This window comes from Ictidomys tridecemlineatus, unplaced genomic scaffold, assembly GCF_052094955.1.
Source record: "Ictidomys tridecemlineatus isolate mIctTri1 unplaced genomic scaffold, mIctTri1.hap1 Scaffold_54, whole genome shotgun sequence".
NCBI classification, from domain to species: Eukaryota; Metazoa; Chordata; class Mammalia; order Rodentia; family Sciuridae; genus Ictidomys; species Ictidomys tridecemlineatus.
The window spans coordinates 1,217,342-1,239,571 of record NW_027523576.1 but is presented as its reverse complement, the minus strand read 5'-3'; the positions used below and the strand labels follow the sequence as shown (position 1 = coordinate 1,239,571).

The following is a 22,230-nucleotide window of genomic DNA, read 5'->3' as shown; positions in this document are numbered from 1 at the left end:
CCCCCGCTGGGCTCCGCAGTTGGTTCTTTCCGCTCCCTGCCCGCCCCTCTGCATCCTCTGTCCTCTCACTGCTGTGGGCCCAGGGGCTTCCTCTGATGACGCGTTTTACTTGCGTTGGGCGGAAAGCGCCTGCGGTGGAGGAAGGCAAAGTTCACTCCCAGTACCCGCCCCCTGCGCTGGGTCCTACCGAAATAGGAAACGGTGAAAGAGGGTCCTGTGCTGTTCTGCATGGAAGCGTTGCTTCCACTCAGCTGTCCCTACACCATGGACTCAGTACCTGCCACTGTGCCTTCTGTCACTGCTTTCCCGGGGGACCCGGAGCTCCTGGGACCCCTGTCGGTGCTCTACGCAGCCCTCATTGCCAAGCTACTGGAGGTGACGGTCCCATTCCCAGGGAGGGACCCCAGCTCTGGCAGGCGGGTGGCTGAGTTCTGGCGGAGTGGGTGCACTGACTGTCGTGGCAACGGAGAAATGGAGTGTGTCGGGCCCAAGGCAGGCAGGACTTGAGTGTATTGTTAAGCGAGGCCGGTGAGAGTGTACTTGAGCTTTCCCCACTTGCACTTTTTTTTTTTGACGGAATAGAGGTGACAACCTCATGGTATGTTCCGAAATGCAGCCAACAATCCAAACAGCTAAGGTTACTACAGGTGTTTTCCCTACGGAGACTGCTGGGGAATTGGGCCCAAATGACAGTTATCTCCTATTACGTGTAGAGGGCGGTGAAAACAGGGAAGAGTAGGCAGGTGTTTACTGCACTGCCTTTGAGCAACCATTTAAAATTAGGCTTTGAATTTTATAGAAGGATGTTAAATTCAGAGAAGTTTAAGCCAGTTTTCAAGAGTTGTCTGAAATTACATGTCACTTATCTGTTTATATAAGAGTGGAATGGAAGTAAGATTTAAAATCTTATATCATCATTGTTTTTATTTGTTGCCATAAAATTAATTAGTTCTTTCATATATTTAAGTTTTTGTCTTAAATGAATTTTTTAAATTATAAAAACCAGGTTATCTAAGAGAAAAGAATGATCCAGAGGGATTCTAGCCAGGTGTTAGACAATGTGATGATATAGGGCCTGTTACAAACTGGAAATGTATGCTCAATTTAAAGTATTTAGATTCAGGCTGGGGTTGTGGTTCAGTGGTAGAGCGCTTGCCTAGCATACATGAGGCACTGGGTTGGATCCTCTGCACCATATAAAAACAAAACAATGTGTCCACCCTAAAACTAAAGATACATAAATAAATATTTTTTAAAAAAGTATTTAGATTCATTATACTTGAAAACACTGCAAGCCAACAAAAAATGTGAGACTGCCAGTATCCTCTCTCTTGAAGAAGCTATTGGAAAATATTGAGGAGGTTGATTTCTGATGAGGAGGTTGGTTTAGAATTGCCATGATTCTTTGTGACTGTTTTGTTATAAATTTAAGGTTTCCCATTTCTTCTAATTTGTCTGTTTCAGCTGTTTACTACATTGCCTGATGATACTCAACCTGGGCCTGATTTTTATGGACTACCATGGAAGCCTGTAGTTTTCACTGTTTTCTTTGGGATTATATCCTTTGTCATTTTCTTTTGGAGAACTGTTCTTGTTGTGAGTAAATTAACTTACTTATACCTCAGCACATAAGCACAAGGATTATTTTATATAGTCACTGCCCCCCCTTTTTTTCTTTTTCAGTTGCTAAAACACAAATTAGTGGTTTAAGTCAAACTAACCTTATAAAATAATTTAGTGTGGGTGCAGTTGGTAGAACTGGTAATTCTTACAGCCATCCTGACCAGTAGTTTCATATGTATCAGAAGTCTTAAAAGTGGGATAAAAGATGGGATAGGTTAGATAAATATCCTTTTATGTAGCATATATGTCTAGTAATCTATCTTAAAGAAATAACTATGCTTTGAAGATTTTGGTAATGTTTTTCAATGGAACAGTGTATTAGATTGAAGACTTAGCACAACATAATTCATTTAGGGGTTATTGTATGTTCAATTAATGGAATAGTAGGCAGATGTATTTATTTCAAAGCTTTGAGGTACAGAAAATGCTCACAATTAAATGTGAAGTGGGGAAAAAAAGCAGAAACTAAGATTTAAATGTTGATGAACTGTATGTTAATATAAACACATATAAACAGGGGGAAATGCTGCAAAGAAATATAGTAAAATGAGAAAAAGGAGATGAGATAATTTTTCCAGTCTTTTATATAAATTTTTCCCAGATTTTATGATTTGATCATATGTTCAGAAAATACCTTTTTATTTGGAAGTATAGATTATGTGTTGTCCAAAAATCCATTAAATGTTTTGTTCATTAAGTCTTTTTTTTTCCTGAGCAGAATTAGTCTATCTCTGTGTATATGTGTACATATATGTATAAGTGTGTGTGTATGTGTGTGTATATATATATATATATATATATATATATATATATATGTGCTTATACATACTTATGTTTGTACTGTAGGTCATTCTGTTTCATAGTTATTTAACATAATTGGAAGAAAATTATTTTAGGTAAATGGACTTTGCATATGAAAAGCCTAACAGTTAAAGAGGTCAAAAGCATTGGATACAAATCTTTTCAAATCTGATTGTTCTTTTTCTGATTTCTTAATTATATCAGACATATCATTGTTAAGATAAGTTTCCTCTCCTTGTACAATTGAGTGTAAAATCTCCTAGAAAGTATTCCCTTCTTAAATAGAAGAATCGTTTGCCTGGATTCCTGTGAGGAATTTTCTAATCTCATTGAACTTTTTCTCAGCTAAAAGGAAAAAGGAAATAGAAGGATAAAGAGAAGGGAAAAACATGACAACATTTTATATTTCTCTCTCTTGTTTCTTTCATTTCAAAAACCCTGGTACCTGTTTCTCTTTTCACTAGGTTATGTGGGATCTGGTTCCTAGCTTGTTGCTCCTCAGTTTCAGCATTTGACTTTGGAACTTTAGTCCTTACCTTAGATGACTGCTTTTATGCTACTTGCCATTTTCCTCTGTTGTCATTTTGAGTAAAAGGTTAGCAAGGCTATGACATTAAAGAAATGTTCATTTCTTTCTGTGTTGGAGTTTTCTGAATGCAATTTCCTATTACGAAGATCCCATGGATGATCCATGGACACATCTGAGTATCCCATCACCATTTATAACATTTGAAAGGACAAGTAATATGCTAAGTTATAAAGAAATTTAGTGATGTTTTAAAAAAATTTCTGCTTACGTTTTATTATCAGGTAGTTTATTGCTGTCTTTTGGAAATGATTGTTTTTGTCCTTTCCAGAATATGTTAATTGTCATTTCTCTTGTTGCTTGTGCATTTTCTTCTAGCAGTCTTCCCTTTCAGAATTCTTGCTATACATTTAGTGGTTTGCAGAAATAAGATGATGTAGCCTCTTAGTTTCTAAATTCAGCCAATAGCCAAATTTAAATTGGAGTTCTAAGGTGTTTTCTGGTGAGTGAAAGTGGCATATCTTAGTACAAAGATTATGCCTTTAATATTGTTTCCTCAGATTCCTTTTGAATAGTCATTGTTTCTAGACTTTATCCTGGTTATTTAGAATTGTCAAGTAAATGATTTTGAGTACACACACACACACACACACACACACACACACACATACACACACACATATTTACTGTGAAATAAGGTGCATATCTTAGTGTTTTTATGTCAGAGGCTATTTATGAAATATCACTACCAATTAAATTTAAAAGGCTTGTTAACCTTTACTTATTTTTAATCCTATAAATTATTATCCTGAACCAGAATGTTATTAAATTCTCACTTGGTTATGATTCTGATTGTTGTTTTAGGAATGCTGTTTCTATTGAGCAGATGTTTGATATCAAATTTAATCTTTTTTCTCTCTTCTAGGTAAAAGATAGAGTATATCAAGGTAAATTTTTAGGTCTCTTAAACTTGTAATAACCCTTTGTATTGGTGTTTGATGTGTGTTTTATGTATGTTAGAAGTAGATACAGTGACTTTTAATGTCTATTATCTTTTTTACCTCCTGAAAAGTTTACTGTTCCTAGGTTGCTAGCATGGATAATAGAGTAGATGATGATGGTTCCAACTCTGAGATAGGAGATAAAGAGGAGGAACAAATTGTGGATAGGGAGATGATAAGTTTTAATTTGGGGCAGATTAACTTTGAATATTGATATAATGCAGATGTATTACATTTGAAGAGTATTTCTATGCTAATGATTTAATCATGCATAAAGTAATTGAGTAGATAATTTAAAGAATGGTAATGTGAATCAGTATGTTTTCATTTCTGTTTTTCTTTGCAAAGAATTAAATGATTCCATTTTCTGAAAAGAAAGTGTTTTGAGAAGGGAGGAATATCAAGCTACAACACTTTACTGTATTTCCCATCTGTGAAATAAGCTTAAATTGAAATATCATTTTGGATGGGAGGGGTACCTGGGATTGAACTTTGGGGCACGCTACTGAGCCACATCCCCAACCTCCTATATTTAGAGACCAAGTCTCATTTAGTTGCTTAGTGTCTCGCTCTTGCTGAGGCTGGCTTTGAACTTGGGATCCTTCTAGCTCAGCCTCCTGAGCCACTGGGATTACAGGTGTGTACCATTGCGCCCAGCAAAATATCATTGTTCTTATATTTTTCTTAAATTTTAATAATTTTTATACTCTTATTGCTAATAAGCATAGATTTCTTTTTAAAAGCATAATAGCTATGCTAAGAAGTATTTCCTCATAGTACCATATAACATGTCTTTGCTTTTAGTAGATTGAATAATTGAATTTCATTTAGTGATTGTAATAATCTTGTATATTTCCCCCTTTTAGTCAATGAACAGCAAATTTCCAAAAAGGTGAACAATTTCATAAAAGAAAATGAAGAACTAATGCATAAATTGTCAAATTATGAACAGAAGGTATAATTATTTTTTTGTTTCTTTCTCCCTTGGTTCTAGCTTGAATCATTTCTACCTGTTTTAATTTAAAAATCGTATTTTAAAATTTTTTTCATTATTTCCTACAAATCATCCAAATTCTAAGCAGTCATGTATTAAGTACTGCTTTCTTCTGGAAAGGGTCACTTGTCTGGAAGTAACTTGTATAGTAGCACTATAATTTGTGTATCTTAATTCTGAATGCTTTATTTGCATAGGTGAAGGAATCAAAGAAACAGGTTCAAGAAACCATGAAACAAAAAATGATTCTTTCTGATGAAACAACTAATTACAAGGTAAAAATCCCTTTTTTGGGGGGAATTACATTCTAAACTCAAAAGTAAATGTAATGAGTGAGTAATCTTGACACCTATTTTTTCCAGGATAAAATGAAGCTTCTTGAAAAAGCTAATGAACTTCTGGATGAGAGAGCTAAAAGTCTTCATGTTATGTTAGAATCTGAGAAAGAACAGAAAGCTAAGAATCAGGACTTGGTAAGAGTTTTGCTGCTAAGTGTTACTGCAATTTGGCTTTTGGAATATTTTGTAAAATTGGTTAAGTTAAACTTAGTCTAGCTGTTAACTAAAGTAAGATTAGGAGCCAAGGAAGTTGAACCCACTTCTGCCCATTTTGTGGAACTTTTAAGTACTGATACAACAAATTATTTTTATGGGCCTAGGAAATATTTTTATTCTCAACCTTGGATAATTTTCATATTGCTTTGCTCTGCCCTTGGAAACATGCAGAACAACTAAAAAACTATTGTCCAGTTGAACAGTATTTGTTTACTTTTTACTTGAAAGAGTAATGAATTAATCAATTTTCTGTACTTAAAAAAATTTATTTCATTTTCAATTCATGTTTCATTTTCAATTTTTATAAGTTTCTATAATTACATAAAAGTTGCAAAAGATAGTAGAGAGTGTGTTCTAAAATATCCTACCCCCAAGTAAGCTTGATCACCTAGCTGAGGTAGTATTTATCAGATTTCTCCACTGTAAAAATTCTTTCCAATCCTTTTCATATTGTATTCTTTGGAAGTTACCATGCACAGCCCACAGTTAAAGTATGAAGAGTTACAAGCTCAGGATGCAGCTCATGGTAGAGCACTTGCCTAGCATACATGAGGCCCAGGATTCAATCCCAGGCATTGCAAACAAAGATTGCAGAGTTATATCTATTTCCTTAAGGAGCGGGTATATTTATAAATTTTTTGGATTTCTTCTGTATGTGAGATTAGTCTATTCTTCCTTAAATTTTATCATTTTTTACTTCAGATAAGAAAATTTTAAAAATGATCTTGGGAAATTTTTTTCTCTATCACTAGAAAAAAATTACTAATTTGAACTGGTTTACTTGAAACAGTAATTAATTAGTTAATTTTCTATGCTTTAAAACATTTTATTTACTTATTGCATTATGATTTTCTATACTTTGACCTTTTTTTTCTGGTTATCTCATAAACAGTAAGGTTGTGGATGCCATGAAATATTTATGACTTCATTTTCCCTCATCTCTTTCAGTTCTTGATTTTTTGCTTAGTCCAAAGCTGGATCCCCTGCATTTACCTGAAATGTAATGGGATGGCTTGACAAAAATTTTGTTGTGTTTATCTTTTTAGTATATATATGTGTGTGTACACACACACACATATATATATCAGTATTTCTACTGAAATCCTAATGCATATTTTGTGTTCTGTTTTCACCTGGCAGATAATGGAAAATAAGAAAACTATAGAGAAGCTTAAAGATGTCATTTCAGTGAATACTTCTGAACTTTCAGAGGTAAAGCTGCCAACTCTTGCTAACGGATATTAATACTATATCTTAGTTTTGTTGCAGACCAAAAATTTGAGGTGTGCTAAAATGTGCAAAAAATGAGAACTGTATGATGTGTGGTTTGGGAAAGTATAACTTTGTTTTTTCTTTGGAATTAATTCACTAACTGTAGTGTTTTGCATTAGCTTCACATTGTCCTTAATGAAGCTAAGCTTCGTGAAGAGAAGGTGAAGTTGGAATGCTGTCAGCTTCAGAAAGAAAATACCATGCTTAAGAAGAAGAAAGAGCAGGTAAATAAAATTTGATGTCATACATAAGGTAAACTAGAGAAGTGAATATCATTATCTTGTATCTTTTTTGGATCTGTTTCTGAGGTAAGGAATATTCATGTAGGACCTTTTCTAGATATGCAAAGTTTAAACAATGCTCCCCAAATTGAGTGCATATATATGGTCTCCATCTGTTTTGGATTTTTGGATTATTGCTTTTCTTATCAAATGTCAATCAGTTATTAACTTGCATAGCCTCAAAGAAACTTTTTAAACCAGAAAATTAAGTATTTTATGATCCTCTTTTGAGTAGTTACTGATTCACCGGCCAAGGGAAGATTACATGATAAGGAATCTAAATTTAGGAGACAGTCATATGTGCCCAGCCATTCCTGCTGGAGGTAAATTATTTGAATTGGCAGCAATTTTCTGGGGAATGCAATAAACAGGGTCAACTTCCTGATAGCTCTGATGTTCTTACTGCAGCTGTGAGAGTTGAGGCCACTCTGCCCTCTTCCTTAACCAAGGTCTCAACCTCCTTGATTGAGGGAGGCCACCGAGGAGTATGGCTCTGTATTTCTTTGTCTAAGTCTTGTAGTCCTGATGTATCCAGTGCAGAAACCCCTCCCTAACCCATAGGAATTCATTTGTTTTGACTTTTCAGTTGCAGCAGGAAGTGAAAGACTGGAGTACATCACACGCTGAGCTCAGTGAACAAATGAAATCATTTGAGAAGTCACAGAAAGATTTACAAGTAACGCTTAGTCTTAAAGATGATACTATTAATGTAAGTTTATACTCCAAATACATGTTTCATCTCATGAATTCTCCTGAAATCTTTGAATTAAAATTGAGAGTCTTCCAACCTTTTGCTTCTTTTCTAGGCTCTAACTAATTACATCACACAGTTGAATCGGTTACAATGTGAATCTGAATCTGAGGATCAAAGTCGAGATGAGTCAGATGAATTAACCAATGGAGAGTTAGCAGGTAAGATCAGTCTCAGGGAGGTTGAATCCTTTTTTGCTTTCCTGTCTTTAATTAAGTATACAGATGCCACTTTTCAGCTGGCTGAATTTCTTCTTAAGCTTCAGGGTTGTAGACACATATCACTGGATCTATAGATATGTCTGTTGCATTGGCAGAGGTGGGTTGCTGGGGTATAATGTAGCAATAGGCATGTGAAGAACACTTGACTTTTTCTATCCCATTGAAAACTAGTAAGTACACTGCAGCTACAATAGTCACATCCTAAACCTCTAAGTATTGAACATTGTACAGTAAGAGAAATTTATTTCTTAACTTATGCAGATGATACTTGATTTTGATACTCATCATCTCTATGGCTCTGTGGTTTTAAGTCCACAGTCAGTCTTAAGAGTCCGGAGGTAGTTGGAACCATAAACTAAGGCTGTGAGAACAGAGGCTAGAGACTATCAGAAAGCTAGAGAGGGAGTGTAACAGTGTTTACTGATGAGGAAAATATTTCCAGATGTTTTCTCCCAAGTTGGATATTGCTTACATAGCAAGTATTTCAAACCACACCTGGTAGTAGATTCAGGGAGAAAATAGAGGATTGAATCTTTCTAAACAAGACACTTACTTGCCCAGGTGAAGATAGATCTGAGAGAGAAGAAAAGCTTTTATCTTACAAGAATAACATAGATAACATTTTAGTTGTGCAAACTAGAAATTCACCTTTTTTTTTAAAAAAAACAGACACAGTACTTTTATTTATTTTTATGCTGAGGATCAAACTCAGTGCCTCACACATGCTAGGTGAGCACTCTACCACTGAGCCACAACCCCAGTCTGAAATTCACCTCTTTCTTTTTTTTTTTTTTAAATCTAAGCTTGCAATTCTCTTAAAAGTCATTAGTCTAATCAGTTTAATTATTTAATTGATTTTTTTTTCTTCCGGTGTTTGAACACAATCATTTTTTAGTTTGGGGAAGTTAGGAGAATATAGAGTTAAAAGTAAGGAAAGGAAAAGCTAAAAGTCTTTTGTTTTTTAGGTGATCGGAACGAGAAGATCAAAGATCAAATTAAGCAGATGATGGATGTCTCTCGGGTATAGTTCTTTGTAAGAGTCCCATAGTGCCTGTGAATTCTTCCTGTGCCTCACTTTTAAGAATACCTCTCTTTTCTGCAATTTTTAGACACAAACTACAATATCAGTAGTTGAAGAGGATCTAAAACTTTTACAACTTAAGCAAAGCACCTTGATGTCCACAATATGTAATCTAGAAGGTGGGTTCTTCTTGAGAAGAAATTGCCATGTTGAAAAGACTTAAAATTTTATTGGAAAGATAAAGAATGGCTTCTTGCTTTCATGCTTCTTACTTTTCTTGGCACTACTCCCTCAAACAAGTTCTTAAGTCCTTGTACACATATAGAGATAAGCTGTTTTATCCTTTACAGACCAAATAAAGAAATTAGAAAGTGACTGCAATTCACTACGGTCTTCTAAAGCTGAACTGGAAGAGGAATGCAAAACTCTTAGGCAGAAAGTGGAGATTTTAAATGAACTCTACCAGCAAAATGAGATGGCACTCCAAAAGTAAGATTTTCATTGTTTGTTATTGTTATCACTGTGTGAACTAACAGATAATTTTATCTTTTCTTAAGATTATTTACAATTTTTTCTAGTTGTAATAAGTAGAGATTTGTCTTTTCTCCTTTGTGTTTTGTTTCCTATAAGTTGCATTTTTCTTTCCATCATCAGTCTTAAGAGTCCTGAGGTAGTTGGAACCATAAACTAAGGCTGTGAGGACATCGTAATCAATTGTCAAATTCATATGAAGGCAGGAAGTGGTAAACTGGTATTAACAGTCACTGATGTGGAAATACCTCTCAAAAGATCTAGGCCCTTTCTATGATCCCACTATTTATTTTAATTACCTTTCATTGTGATCAGTTATGTAATTCTAATGTTTTGAACTTTTATCTCTAACTCTGGACCTTTAAAAATACTGAGTGATTTGGAATGACATGTTTTAGTAGAATAAAAACTTCAAAAAGGAATAATATTTACTTATTGATGGTACAAGTTTTGGACTTGAATATCTCAGATGTTCACACTAAAAATTGAACTGTGGCAAGGACCTTAGGAGTTATGATTACAGAAGTACTTGTTTGTAGTATATATTTATATATTAATCTTCTCAGTGTGGAGCTAGTTATTTTTTGAAAGTTCATTTGAAGTTTTTAATCCACAAAAATACTTGAATTCTCTAAAAATAGGTTTTTTGTGTCAGATTTTGTTTGTTTGCACCTGATTTTACTCTTCGGCATATATATATATATCTTGTTAAAGCAAAGACAGACCTTCTTATAGACCTAACTATTTTTAGGTATTTTGACTTCTGTTGCCTAATTAATGCATTAAATATTAAAACCTTTCCATTAACTTTTCTAAAATTCTGTGATCTCCAAGCGACCTTTTTAGAATCTCAAATTTTTGTTCAGGCCAGTTCTAAATGCCTGGCCTGTTTCAAAGAAACATTTCTCATTTTATCACTTTTTATTTGAGAACACTTGTTTTCTCTGTCCCTACTAGTAATATGAATGACCTAAATGGCAATTAATTTTCTTTGTAATGCAGTTAAATTATAGCACTATTTTTCTCAACTCCTCCAAAATTCATTCAGTCATCATCTGTGGTTTGTACTCTTTTTACTCATCCCCAGGTACTATGTTAGTTCATGCCTGTGTCATCTTTTCTGTTTCTAACCTAGGTCATCTGTCTTCATTCTCCATTATTTATATTTTTATATAATTTATTTCAAATTCTTAGTAATTTTCTCTATAGCTGCTTGAGTGGACTTTCTAAAATATGTCTGTCCATGTCAATATGTGCCTGTGGTTTATGAAGAATTTGATTTCTATTTGATGACCTGTTCTTTTTTTCTTCCTTGTATCTTTTTAATAGTTTAAATATTTTTAATTATTTTCCTCATCCCCTGTATAAGCTTGATGTAATCATAAATTATAATGGAATTATAATTATATAATTGTAATTATATAATTATAATTATAATTTTATTCATCTTCTCATAATTTAAAGGCCATGGTATATATTCTGGATTTAATAAAAACCTGACATAGATTAATAGGTTTATTATTTTTTTTTTATGGGCTTTAAGTAGCTCCCGAATCAGATAACTGTTGTGGCATTGTATGTTAGTACTTCATATACTGTGAACTCCATAAGACATTCATTCAATTTATACACATATTTAAAGTTTCTGTAGTTCTGCATTCTACACTGTTGGTTTCATATTTGAAATTATTTTCATTCTATTTGAACATTGTCCTTTAATGATAGATTTGATTAGTGTATCAAAGTAGTACAAGGATAAACAGAATAGTATTTTATCCACTAAATATTGCTACCTTTATAATCTGTATTAGGTTGACATGAACTTCATGATTAGAGTTAAAACCAGTTTCCATTTTTAAAGGATCTCTCTTTTGGCTACTGAATTTTGACTGTTACTTAGTTTTAGCAATTTAAAAATATCCAATTAATTACCATCTGTTCTAAATTTTTTCTTTAAGGAGTCCATTATCATTGTTGTTTGGTCTTATCCCTCCCCTAGTTCCTGTAGTCATTTCTCTGGTTTTTTAACAGTTTTATTGGGAAGTGCCTAGGTGTAGTTTTACCCACCCCACCCACTTTTTCCTCTTGCAGTTATGTTGTTTGGGACCATTAAATATTTCTTGAGTCTTTTTTTAAATGTTGATTTTACCTCATTCTCTCGATTATAATAATGCATATTAGAATTTGATTTCCCCTGCCTCCTACATTCTGGATTTACTTCTTCTGGATATTTTCTTCTGACATGTCTTAAAAGCGCTAGGATTTATTTTACTTCCCAAATCTGCTGCTAAAATCATTCATTGAGTTTAGGATTTTAAAAAGTTCAGGGTTTAAAATATTATTTTAGTTGTAGATGGACATAATATTTTATTTTATTTTTTATAGAATTTTTTTAAGAGAGAGAGAAAGAGAGAATTTTAATATTTATTTTTTAGTTTTTAGCGGACACAACATCTTTGTTTGTATGTGGTCCTGAGGATTGAACCCGGGCTGCATACATGCCAGGCGAGCGCACTATTGCTTGAGCCACATCCCCAGCCCGACACAATATTTTATTTATTTTATGTGGTGTTGAGGACTGATCCCAGTGCCCCACACATGTGGGGCATGTGCTTCACCACTGAGCCACAACCCCAGTCCTATTTCAGTACTACAGCTCAAACCCAGGACCTTGAGCCATGTGCTCTACTATTTAGCTACCTCCCCAGACTCCTTGCTCTTTCTCATAAGGGACTAGTGTCTTACTGCTTTCCAAGCTATCCTTAATCTCATCATTCTGCCTCTGCCTCCTGAGTATCTTCGATTGTAGGTAGGTCACCACACTCAACTATTTCTTGGTTTTATAGTTTCTAATCCTTTGACAAAATTCATAATCTTTTTTTTTTCCTCTTTTGTGGTGCTGGGGTTTGAACTCAGAGCCTTGTGCATGCAAGGCAGCACTCTAACAACTAAACTATATTCCCAAACCTGAAATTCATAATCTTGACTTTACTTTTTTGAGTATATAAAGCACAGTGATTTTAAAACATGTGCGGATAACCCCATTAGGTGGTTTCCTTTTCTGTGGGATTTTTTTCTCACAGAATTTTGTCTTATGGAGTGCCTGATCAGTTTTGATTGGCTAACATTGTTTTGATAATTATAGATGAAATTTGAGGACTAAGATGAAGTTATCTTTTTATAGAAAAGTGTTGAGGTTACTTGAGTAAGATTGTCTGTCACTTTAAACTTAGTCAGCAATTAAGATAATTCAAAAATGACTTGTCTTTTCAATGTTTCAGTATTATTCCTTTTGGATTTTTTGCCTGTTCATCACTTAAGTGTGCAGTACTTTCTAATCTAAACTCAAAGGCTAGGGCTTTTATTAAGGGTCCCTTTATTTGTAGCCCCAAACACTTGTTTTTTCCCCTAAGCCCAGGAATTTGATGAAGGCTTAGTTCAGACTCATTATATCTTTGTGTTATCTTCAATATGTGAGTAAACCTAGGAGAAAAGTACCTTAAAGTGCCAGCCTTACTTGTAATTCTGAGATTCCTTTTTCTAATGGATCTTGGCCACATACATATATCTTCACTGCCTTTTTAGCTTGGATCCTTTCAAACACAATTTTATATTCTTATAAAGATGTTTTGATTGTTCTTAGTACTCTCAGACTAACTCTTTGATAATTGGAAACAAAATTCTCTCTGTCCTTCAAGATTCAGTTTTCTCCATATTCCTTCTTAAGCCAGTGGGGAAAATTATTATATTCCTTTAGGTGTCATTTGTACCTGAAACAGTGAGCTCTTTTATTCTTTAGCATCTTACAAGGTAACTAGTATATTATAGCCACTCATAAAATACTTGCTGAAGAATTAAATGAGAAGCTATATAAGAATATATAATCCCCTTTTTCTATTTGGTATCAATAATCCTTTTTTACTATAGTTCTTCTGATTTATGGAAAATTAAGTTTCAATTTAATTATCTTTTGAATTAGAACTATGGCTAAAGTAATACAAGGATAGCAGAAAATAGTATTTTTTAAATCATTAAATGTGGCTACCTTTGTCTCAGTAGATGAACATCTTGAGTTTCATGATCAGAGTTAAAACTTGTCAGTAGATAATACTCTGATCGTGGGTCAGTTTGGCTTCTTTTCAGACATTATCAAAACTCAGATTTGTCTTTTTGCTTAATTGCAATTCTTTTGAAATAGATATCTAAAGTGTGAAAAATGTTCTGACGTTAATTGCATAGCTAAAAAGACATATTCTAGAAGATTTTTTCTTTGACTGACTATATCTTTATTATGGTACCAGTCTTGGATTGAGAAAAGAGTTCCTCCATGACAAAGATATACTTAGTGTCCTACCCATGGCAGAAACAAGAAAAGAATTATCCCCTGCTTTATCCTAATATGTTTAATTATGTTAGGTTGATCAGTCCTGATCTTCCACATTGAAGTAAAGTAAAGTGAGTTTTTATTATCTTACACACAGGATACTTGCCCTTGGGGCACATGTTGTTTTCACATTTATTTTATTTACTGGTAAGTAGAGAATTAAGAGGAGAAGTTAGAAAATGTAAGTGATTTGCCAGAGTTTGATTTACGAAATTGCAGGTTTGAATTTCTATTTTATGTGCCTAAGCATTTTATAGAATTGTGGGAAGTGATATTTACAAAGAGAAACTTTTGATTTGATAACTGGCTTTATTTTAGGAAACTAAGCCACGAAGAATATGAGAGACTAGAAAAAGAGCAGCGGCTGTCAGCTGCAGATGAAACGGTGGTTTCCGCTGTACAGGAAGTTAAAAATTACAAGTGAGTTCAGTTTCTAAAGGAGGGTGTCAATGTCTAATGATCTAGTGTTAGCTTTCTTTTTTAATCTTTTTTTACATTATGTAGATAGAAGAAAATAGCATGGAAGTATAAATAACGAGAGGATATGAATACATTCAATTCACACAGGAGAAAAAATAAATTTCAACTTTACAAATGAAAAATGTTAACAAAAAATTTACTTACACCCAATGGGAAAGACCATAGGGAACTTGGTCAATGCAAACAATTCTGGGGGTTTTGATTGTTGTAGTAATTCTTTAAGAAATCAGTTTGCTGTGTGATGTATCAAGACCCACAAAAGTGTGGCATTTGATAGACCTTGGAAATCTTCTATGGATATAATTTGAAAAAAATAAAAAATGTTTTAAGGAGGAAGATATTTCTAGCAGAATTACTTGAGAACACACTGATGAACAGTTACAGAAATTATAATTTATCATTCAGAATCTTTAGCAATTAAATGATAAAGAAGTTATTAGTATTAGGTTTTTATTTTATTTATTTATTTATTTTTGGTGCTTTACTACTAAGCTACATCCTTAGACCTTTTTTTTCCCTTGAGACAGGGTCTCAGTTGCATAGGTTCCCACTTAATTGCTGAGACTGACCTCGAACTTGTGATCCTCCTGCCTCAGCTTCCCAATCATTGGGATTACTGGCATGTGGCATTGCACCTGGTCTGTAGTATTAGTTTTGATCACACTGGATTCATATAACTATAGAAATGTTTTTCTTATGTATGATAAAGTCTTTAAAAGTATAGCTGATGGAATAAAGGGAAAATGGTCAGAATGTTTCAAATGTTATTCAATTGTTGTAATTCTTAGGTGGAGAATTGAAGAACTGGAAGAAGAACTACAGAAAACCGAGCGCTCATTTAAAAACCAGGTAGTAATTAATACTGTCCTGTAGTTGCAGAATTCTTTGTATCTAATACAGACAATTATAGGCTATTATAATGAGTCCCTAAAAACATATTTTTTAATGTGTTGTCTTTTTCAGATTGCTGTGCAGGAGAAGAAAGCTCATGATAATTGGGTAAGATTTTTTTCCCCCTTTTCTTCATTTTGTGCATAGCCTACAGCAACTGAATTTGAATATTTTCTCTTTAATAGCTCAAAGCTCGTTCTGCAGAAAGAGCTATAGCTGAAGAGAAAAGGGAAGCTGCTAATTTGAGACAGAAGTATGTGATTTTGGTATCTTACTATATGTTTTATAGTGTTTTAAGGTTATGCTAGATATTATCTATGAAGGAATAGATTGCTGTTTCATAATTCAGCCCATTCTTTCTCAATATTCAAGACTATTGGAAATGACCCAAAAGATGGCAATGCAGCAAGATGAACCCATGATTGTAAAACCTATGCTGGGAAGACCAAATTTACAAAATCCTCCTCTGAGAGGTAGGGGGCACTTTGTAAAAGGAGCTATTTTATTTCTTGGTGCAGAATGTATGTAAATTACTTTTTATTTCTGTGTGTAATGGTTATGAAATAATCTGAATGATTTGCTAAAGCAGGAGGTGAGGGTTGGTGTCAGGGAGAAGGCTACCTTAAAGTAGTAACACGGCATTGTTGTCTTTAGGTCCACTGAACCATAATGGCTCTTTTGGTCCATCGCCCGTGAGTGGTGGAGAATGTTCCCCTCCACTGACGGCAGAGCAAGCTGGAAGACCTCCTTCTGCTACTCTTAATCAAAAAGATATGCCCAGAAACGGATTTGGTGAGCATTCACATGTTGCTTTATAGTAAACTGCTTCAAGGTTTTGTTTTTTTTTCCCTTTTGAATATTCTAATAAAAACATAGAATTTGGGCCTGTACAATACATAGAAGATAATTTCTTACGTTATCTTTGTGAATGTTTTCTGTAAAATCTGTTCTAGAATAGAAAACATTTTTTTTTTCCTGGAGGTCCCTGTATTGTTTTTTTCTTTTAAATTTTACACTGTGAAGTGTAAACCTTTATCTTTAAATTAAATCTCTATGGTGTTCCTTTCCAAAATATTATAAAAGTAGCCTTAAACTTTATGTAGCATACATATTTCCAACATGAAATACTGAGTCTTATTTCCAATTCTAAATAGGACTGTAGTCTTGGTAAGATTGGAAGTCAGGTTATACAGACTAAAGAAAAAACAGCCTACACATACTTCAAGTCTATAGCTTAAAGTTTAGGACCAGTACTTATTAATCTGCTGTTCTATCAACCCAAGGCAGTTCTTTATTTTACTTAAGTCTCTTCATAAATTGTGATTTATGTATTGGGCAACCCATTTTTATTAAAAAAATATTTTTAATTGTAGATGGACATGATATCTTTATTTATTTTTTAAATGTGTGCTGAGAATCAAACCCAGTGCCTCACACATGCTAGGCAAACACTCTACAACTGAGCTATGACCCCAACCCCTGGGCAACCCATTTTTAATGTTGCTTTCCAGTTATTGTTGAACCCTGACCTATCCACCAGTGGTTTATTTCTTCTGAAAAATACATACAAGGGCTCTGATCTTTCTTTCCCAAGGGTCAATGGATGGACCTTTACCTCGTACTGGTCTTCTGAGGCATCTGGGAAACCCGTTGCCTCTGGTAAAGGACCAAGTAATTTCAAAGAATCTGTAATTGTGGATGGAGGATTTTTATTCTTTTCATGTTAGAATAAGTCGGAATCCATTCTTTGATCTCTAACAGACCCAGGATGTGGTCCAGCTCACATGAACAGCAGCTCCAGAAGTTCTTCTCCAGCTAAGGTGACGAATGAGGGCAAGGTAAGTTTTGTAGTTACTGTGAATCATGTGGTCATGCAGGAACATGTAGCTTTCCTACAGTACTTTCTCTTTGCTTTATCCTTCTTTGTGTTCTATTTGTACTATCCCATTTGTTTTTTAAAAAGCAAACTGTTCCCCAAGAACCTGAGACCCCCTCAGTCTCCACCATTACTTCTTTGACTGAGCATCCAGTTGGAGTAAGTACTTAGTGGTTGAGAACTGAATTGGATTTTATTCTGTGCATTTATGGGAAGGATATTCAGAGCATGACACTGATCTTGTTTGCTTTAAACTGCATGCAATATTGAGCTTACTTTTCTCCTTAACTTGGGAATGTTGCTTAAGTGTGTACAACTATAATGAACTACAGAATGTAAAAAGTTATCACTCTAACTTTATATGGTGTTTTGTGTTGAATCTTCTAAGGCAAAGTAAATTCATTATAAATTATATAATTCATCATTTTTATTTTTGTTTGGAAGAATGTTATTTAAGAATTCCTCCATTTGTGCAAACCCTATTTTGAGTGATTTGAATTAGATTGGTATCAGATTTTCTGAAAGTGAAATACTGTTTCAGTGAAACAATGATAATCTGAAATGACCTCTTGAGCCAGTCCCAAGCAATGGTCTCATTTGTTCACATAAGTGTATTCTCTTGTAACTGTGTTGCTATTATATCTGGTAGGTCTTCTGAAGCTCTATAATAAAATAAATTTTTAATTGTTTAGTTTAAAACCCACTACTCATAGGAAATGATAAATCAATATCTCAAATGGTGTACAGTAAATGAAAGTAAATATTAAAGCCTTTTCTTCCTAATTTGTGTATATAGCACTGTGATGGAAAATACTTCTCAAGTTCCAGTGTATATATATTCTAGGAATATACATCTCTGGAGAAATCTAAGGGCAGCTTAGATAAGACCCCAAACCCCTTTGTAGTAGAAGATTTAAAAGAGAGCAAAGACCCATTGTTAGAGAGGAGTAGAGGTGGGAAAAGCATGGCTTGGAGGCAAACCTGGGATTGAGTTTCTTTAATATGCAGTGTGGCCTTCAACAAATTATGATATTCCATTTGCTTTTGTTCCCTCTTATTTAAAACAAGACAGTCTACTTAAAGATCTCAGAGGTTGAATAATATATGAAAGACTTACCGAAGATACTCTGAATAGTAGCTATTATTACATGGGTAGAGAATGGATTTTTCATTTTATTCTGTTCATTCTTAATATGGAAGTAATGAGCTATTGTGATGAAAGGGAAGTGATGGGGAGGGGGGAGTCCCTTTGAAATAGATTGTAGTGAATACAACATGACATACTGGTCAGAAATCACCTCTGTTAACAACCTCTGCCAGTCCTCTTGCCTTTCCCTTTCCTGTGCAGATATAATCAGTAACAAACTGGTCCCTCTTGTGGCATCCTTCCAACTTCTGTAAGCTGTCAGTGGGAATACACAGGAGGGGTGGGTAGAGTTTTGTTGCACTGATGGTGTTCTCTGGACAGGTGCCTGTTTTGGGTTTTAGCTTTTATCGGTGTTGGTACTTTGTCTTAATACATAGGAATTTTAAAACTTTTAACTTCTTTCAAATCTTAAATTGCAGGTTCATATGGCTATGAAAGGGCCCCCTCCTTTCTCAGGGGTACCCTTCATGGGCCCCCCCATGGAACCCCCAATGGGATGGCCTCCACCACCTCCCATTCGGTATGGACTGCCACTTCAGCTCGGTGGGCCTTTTGGGCCTCAGCCAATTCCTCCACCTTTTGGTATGATGATCTGAATAGTAGTGATTGACTTATAAATCACATTCATCTTCCACTTCTATTGCTTGCTAAAACAGTTGGTTGCTATCTCAGGTCTTAACAATGAAAGGATAAAGCTGAGTACATTTTAACTTTTCCTCCAGTTTTCTGGCACATATGGGACACTACATAATCTTATACTGAGATAGGCAATAGCTATCTCTCATAGACAAGGATAAGGGGCTATATACAGAAAAGCCAGAAATATTACTTCTGCAGATGTTTGTTGAAAATCTGTTGATATGCACTGCAATAGATGGAAAGGTGGATGAGATGCATGCCATAACTTAAAATTTTGTCACAGATATGAAAATCCTACAACATAAAGTTTGTAATCACCCATAATGGAAGCATAAGCAGTAGGTTATAGAATATAGAAAAGGAAAAGTCAAACCCTCCTTACCTTGAGAAAAGTCAGAGGGAAGTGTTAAAGAGGAGGATTTAACAGTGATCTAATAAATGTTGCTGATTTAATTAGGTGGCTGTGGAAGGCCTTTTCCTGGAGGGCCTGCACCTTGATTCTGATGGCATGTGTAAAGTCCATGCTGAAATACTTCATGAATTTTTAATGGATAGAGTAATAAATAGTGGGATTTCCTTTTATCAAAATTTCTTTGATGTAGTAAAGTTCTTATTTCATAATCTATCATCTTTTCATGGTAATATAGTACTTCCAAATATAAATGGAGCTCTTGTGAGATAGAAATAATTCTGCAATTATATAGTAGGAAAAGAAAAACGACAAGCCTGGAGCTAGGTAGAGCCATATTTAAATCCTTAATATGTTGCTTCATGGCTGGTTGGCCAAAGTCTATAACCTAAACTTGTTCCATTTCAGTTTGCCTCATCTGGCAAGTCAGGATGTTCACCAGTTGATGTTCTAGGCTTGAGAGAAATTAAAGACTATAATATCAACATACTTGAAATCACCCTAGTTCAGAAATTTCTGGGTATTTACATAACTTCCTTTTTATTTTCCAGGTCCTGGTATTCATCCACCAATAGGCTTCAGAGAATATGCACCAGGTGTTTCACCTGGAAAACAGGATTTGCCTTTTGACCCTCGTGATTTTTTTCCAGAACCTGCACCAGCACCATTTAGACCTTTAGGCTCATTTGGCCCAAGAGAGTACTTCATTTCTGGTGCCCCATTACCACCTCCAACTCATGGTCCCCAAGACTATGGGCCACCACCTGCTGCAAAAGACTTAATGCCTTCAGGCTTTAAAGATGAAGCTCCACCTACACCTGATTCTCAGGTGTGAGGGATGTTCACAGGCCTTAAAACAGGGCCTGTAAAATTAACCTCTGACACTTAGTCAGAAAATGGACTATGAACTATTCATCGAGTTAAAGGATTATTGGCTTCAAAATATAAAAGTTTATTTTAAAAGATTTATGTTTTTAGAATAAAGCTGCCTTGGCGCAGTATACATTTTGAGCCAAAATATTTTCCCCCTAAATATCCCCACTTAAGCTAGAGTATTCTTCCAATTTTAAAATGTGCAATAAGGAATATCTTTGTTTTAGTTAATGTAGCATATACAATTGCTAAATGATTTAGAATGTCATAATTATGGACATTTCTTGTGGAAATGCTTTAAGAACATGTATTTTCATTATCCTATTTTTAGTGTATTACAGTTGATAACAGAGAAATGGTGTTTTATAAGCTTGATTTTTTTCTCTTTCAATATCTGGTCGCAGAGACTGTTACGCTAAAAATGTTTACTCAAAGATCATAAACTTCATTTTCCTTCTTGCTGAAGTTCTTTGTTGTAATAGTTCATAAAAAATTGTTTATTAATATTTCCCAAGTGTCTGTTGATTCATTGGATCGTCATGAGACTTTGTGCCATTGGGGAAGCATGTAAACTCACTCTCAGAACTGAAGATGGTGACTTGGCAGCATATTCCCTGTTGCTCACTGTTAAGGAGGCTGGACCTTGGTCAACTGTGGACTTCTATAGAGGATTTCTTTTACTTGTGAGAAGTCTTGTGGCTCTATTTTTGTAGCACATTCCTGTACTTTTTTCTAACCACTGTCTATGTGAGAATGGTTTTCTGAGAATGAGTTTACATTAATAGCAAGAGTTGTTTGACCTGAAGTTCTACTGCTTTTGCCATTATTGCATTATAACAGTAAAATATAAGGTGGTATGTTGTGTCTATAAAATAAGGAAATTTCTTTTTAAAAATGTACACAACACACTCTTCTCTTTCCCATACCTTGCCACTGATTTTCAAGGAATATGATAAAAAAATTAGAAAAGTATAATCCTCTAAGAATGAATGAAACTCATAAACTTATAATGTCTATAATCAGCAAATATGGGCTGAATTAAATTCTTTTTTTGATAGATACTCAAATATATTTTATTTAAAAATCAGTTAAAGCAAATCCTGAATCTGTAATTACTGTCTTTAAAACAATGTTTCTAAGAACTAGCTCTCCAGAACTGTAATATTAATTACGGCAATTTTAACAGTACATTTTAAGAGGTTTAAGATTTAAATAAAATTATAAAAGCCTAGTACTTTTTTTTACTGCTAGACCATATTCTTCCATTCTTTTAAATTCTAGAAAGTAATAGGATTGTTAAAACCTAGAACATAACATATCATTGTTCTTTTTATGTCCCCTAAGTATTCTCAAAATAGGGGCAAAAGCTTCAGTGTGAAACAAAATCTCTAAACTACTGAAGATAACTCAGAATAAAAAGAATTTGAGTCCTTTAGGAAGAATTCAATCTACATAACCTCCATTTAATATTAGAAGCAGCAGCTGTGTGTGTAAGAGGAAAACCATATAATAGCTTATGCCATTTTTAACCATGTAAAATAAAATTTAAGTCACAAACACCAATTTTGAATGTATCTTTCAACCTCTACAGGACACAAGGCAATGCTGAAGTTACTAAAACTTCTAATTTTAAAATAGCATTTAAATAAAGGTGATGTCAGCTAGGAAGATAGATTTTCAAGGAAAGGCAGATTTATTATTTTATTCAAAGCAACAGTAGTTTTCCCTCTAAAGCCTTTTTTGTATTTATTCTATTAGTAAGTTATAATGCATTCTACGTAGTTTATCTGAGCAGTTCTGAACCCACCTATAGTTGCCTCTCCTTACATCCATCTGATTGTACCACTTCTGTAGCAAAGCCCAAGGTATCTGCCAATATACAGGTTGTGTAGAGAATACTGTCCCCTGATTCAATTATACTTTTGTATCTCAAAAGTTTTAGAAGTCCTCTCCAG

At 34.3% G+C, this 22,230-nt stretch overlaps 1 protein-coding gene across 1 annotated transcript; it reads left to right on the top strand.

Annotated features, from left to right (window-relative positions):
* Nucleotides 1-228: 228 nt before the first annotated feature.
* LOC144373952 (transport and Golgi organization protein 1 homolog) lies at nt 229-20,781 on the top strand. The gene is made up of 22 exons (XM_078036899.1): nt 229-375; nt 1,465-1,596; nt 3,876-3,897; nt 4,818-4,906; nt 5,143-5,220; nt 5,308-5,418; nt 6,640-6,711; nt 6,891-6,995; nt 7,639-7,761; nt 7,859-7,964; nt 8,990-9,045; nt 9,134-9,224; nt 9,396-9,534; nt 14,279-14,380; nt 15,229-15,289; nt 15,404-15,439; nt 15,517-15,584; nt 15,704-15,804; nt 15,986-16,123; nt 17,093-17,169; nt 18,774-18,936; nt 19,954-20,781. Exons 1-22 carry the CDS (start codon nt 229-231, stop codon nt 20,235-20,237), a joined length of 2,301 nt encoding a protein of 766 aa, XP_077893025.1. The 3' UTR covers nt 20,238-20,781.
* The last annotated feature ends 1,449 nt before the right edge of the window (nt 20,782-22,230 follow it).

Excerpts from the sequence above, each read along its gene's own strand:
- LOC144373952 (XM_078036899.1), top strand. The coding sequence starts at position 229 with ATGGAAGCGTTGCTTCCACTCAGCTGTCCCTACACCATGGACTCAGTA. Across the intron at positions 5,419-6,639 it reads AAGCTAAGAATCAGGACTTG|ATAATGGAAAATAAGAAAAC; the intron begins GTAAGAGTTTTG and ends TTCACCTGGCAG. Across the intron at positions 18,937-19,953 it reads GCCAATTCCTCCACCTTTTG|GTCCTGGTATTCATCCACCA; the intron begins GTATGATGATCT and ends TTTATTTTCCAG.